Source organism: Sinocyclocheilus grahami, unplaced genomic scaffold (genome assembly GCF_001515645.1).
Source record: "Sinocyclocheilus grahami isolate Dianchi unplaced genomic scaffold, SAMN03320097.WGS_v1.1 scaffold1086.1, whole genome shotgun sequence".
Classification (NCBI taxonomy): domain Eukaryota; kingdom Metazoa; phylum Chordata; class Actinopteri; order Cypriniformes; family Cyprinidae; genus Sinocyclocheilus; species Sinocyclocheilus grahami.
Window position 1 is genome coordinate 1322 of NW_015506265.1, and position 1158 is coordinate 2479.

The 1158-nt window shown below is 33.3% G+C and overlaps 1 protein-coding gene across 1 annotated transcript in view; it reads right to left on the reverse strand.

Annotated features, from left to right (window-relative positions):
- Positions 1–203: 203 nt before the first annotated feature.
- Positions 204–1158, reverse strand: part of LOC107566580 (1-phosphatidylinositol 4,5-bisphosphate phosphodiesterase eta-1-like) — a gene marked incomplete at its 3' end in the record, with an annotated part of 86278 nt that continues 85323 nt past the window's right edge. Inside the window, exon 11 of the mRNA XM_016252069.1 lies at positions 204–365. Within this exon, the coding sequence (XP_016107555.1) occupies positions 204–365 (162 nt within the window). The remainder of the gene's footprint in view (positions 366–1158) is intronic.

The following is a 1158-nucleotide window of genomic DNA, read 5'->3' on the forward strand; positions in this document are numbered from 1 at the left end:
CTTTTTCTGGATTGCAAGACTAATGTGCGCACAGTGATTAGGTATTCTAATTCTTCCTTTTTTCTTTCTTTCATTCTTTAGAGCTGCCTATTTCAGTAGGGGCTGAAATGGGTTTGTGTCTTGTTGTTTTAAGTGCTGCTTCATGCAACATTATATCTTTACACAGACTTCAGAACGTAAAATCACAGTTAGAGCTACTTTACCTTGCGCAGGTTTCTTTGGATGCCCTCATGGGTGGCACGGAGCAGCGCTCTGATAGAGAAACTGTCTGTGTCCTCTTTGTCCCCGATTTGAGACTCTTTCATAAGTGAGTCTAGTTTCTTCCTGATGTGGGACTCCACCTGGTGCTGACTGGACCCATTGGACTGAAATTCAGTAAGTAGAGTGTCAAAATCTGCAGTTTATAAGTAATCTTTTTAAGAGCATAATAAAGAAAATAGCATATATTATTTCTAGGAAGAACTTCCACACAGCAAACTTAAGATATAAACTTAACTGCCTTAATAAATCAGATTTACAGAACAGAAACTCTATCTTGCATCAAGCTTGATACAAACTTTTCTTTTTCCTTTTTTCCTCAAAAGAATTGATGAATAGCTCAAGATTTTATGTTGCTTCATAAAAGCCTTGATAAACAGGTTTATAGATCCTTTTCAATGTGTTTTTTCGAATGACTATGACAAAAACAGGCTCAACACTGAAACCTTTCTTCCATGTACACCTTTGCTATGCAGAAAAATTATGCTTACCCTCGTGAAAAAGAAGTATTTTTAAAACTACTGAATGTGAACTTTTAGTATACTTCAAATCATCTAAGTACTGCAAACCACTTAAGTGTACTTAAAAGTAATCACTCAGCTGCACTTTTTAATAATGTCCAATATTTAAATTATTATGTGCTAATAATCTTTTGTCGTGCTGTAAAGTCTGACCTCTGACTAACATTCTAAAGCAAAGTAAAGTATTTATTTTTAGTTTACCATAAATGCATTCAGCTGTTCACCTTAATCATATTACAAAGACAATACCTGTAATTATGAAATTACATATAAATATGTACTTACAGTCCTTACTTTTAATTTAATGGCATTTAAAATCCAACTCTCTGAAAACATTACATTCAGTTACATTTTTTAAAGTATAATTTCCTTAAGTACT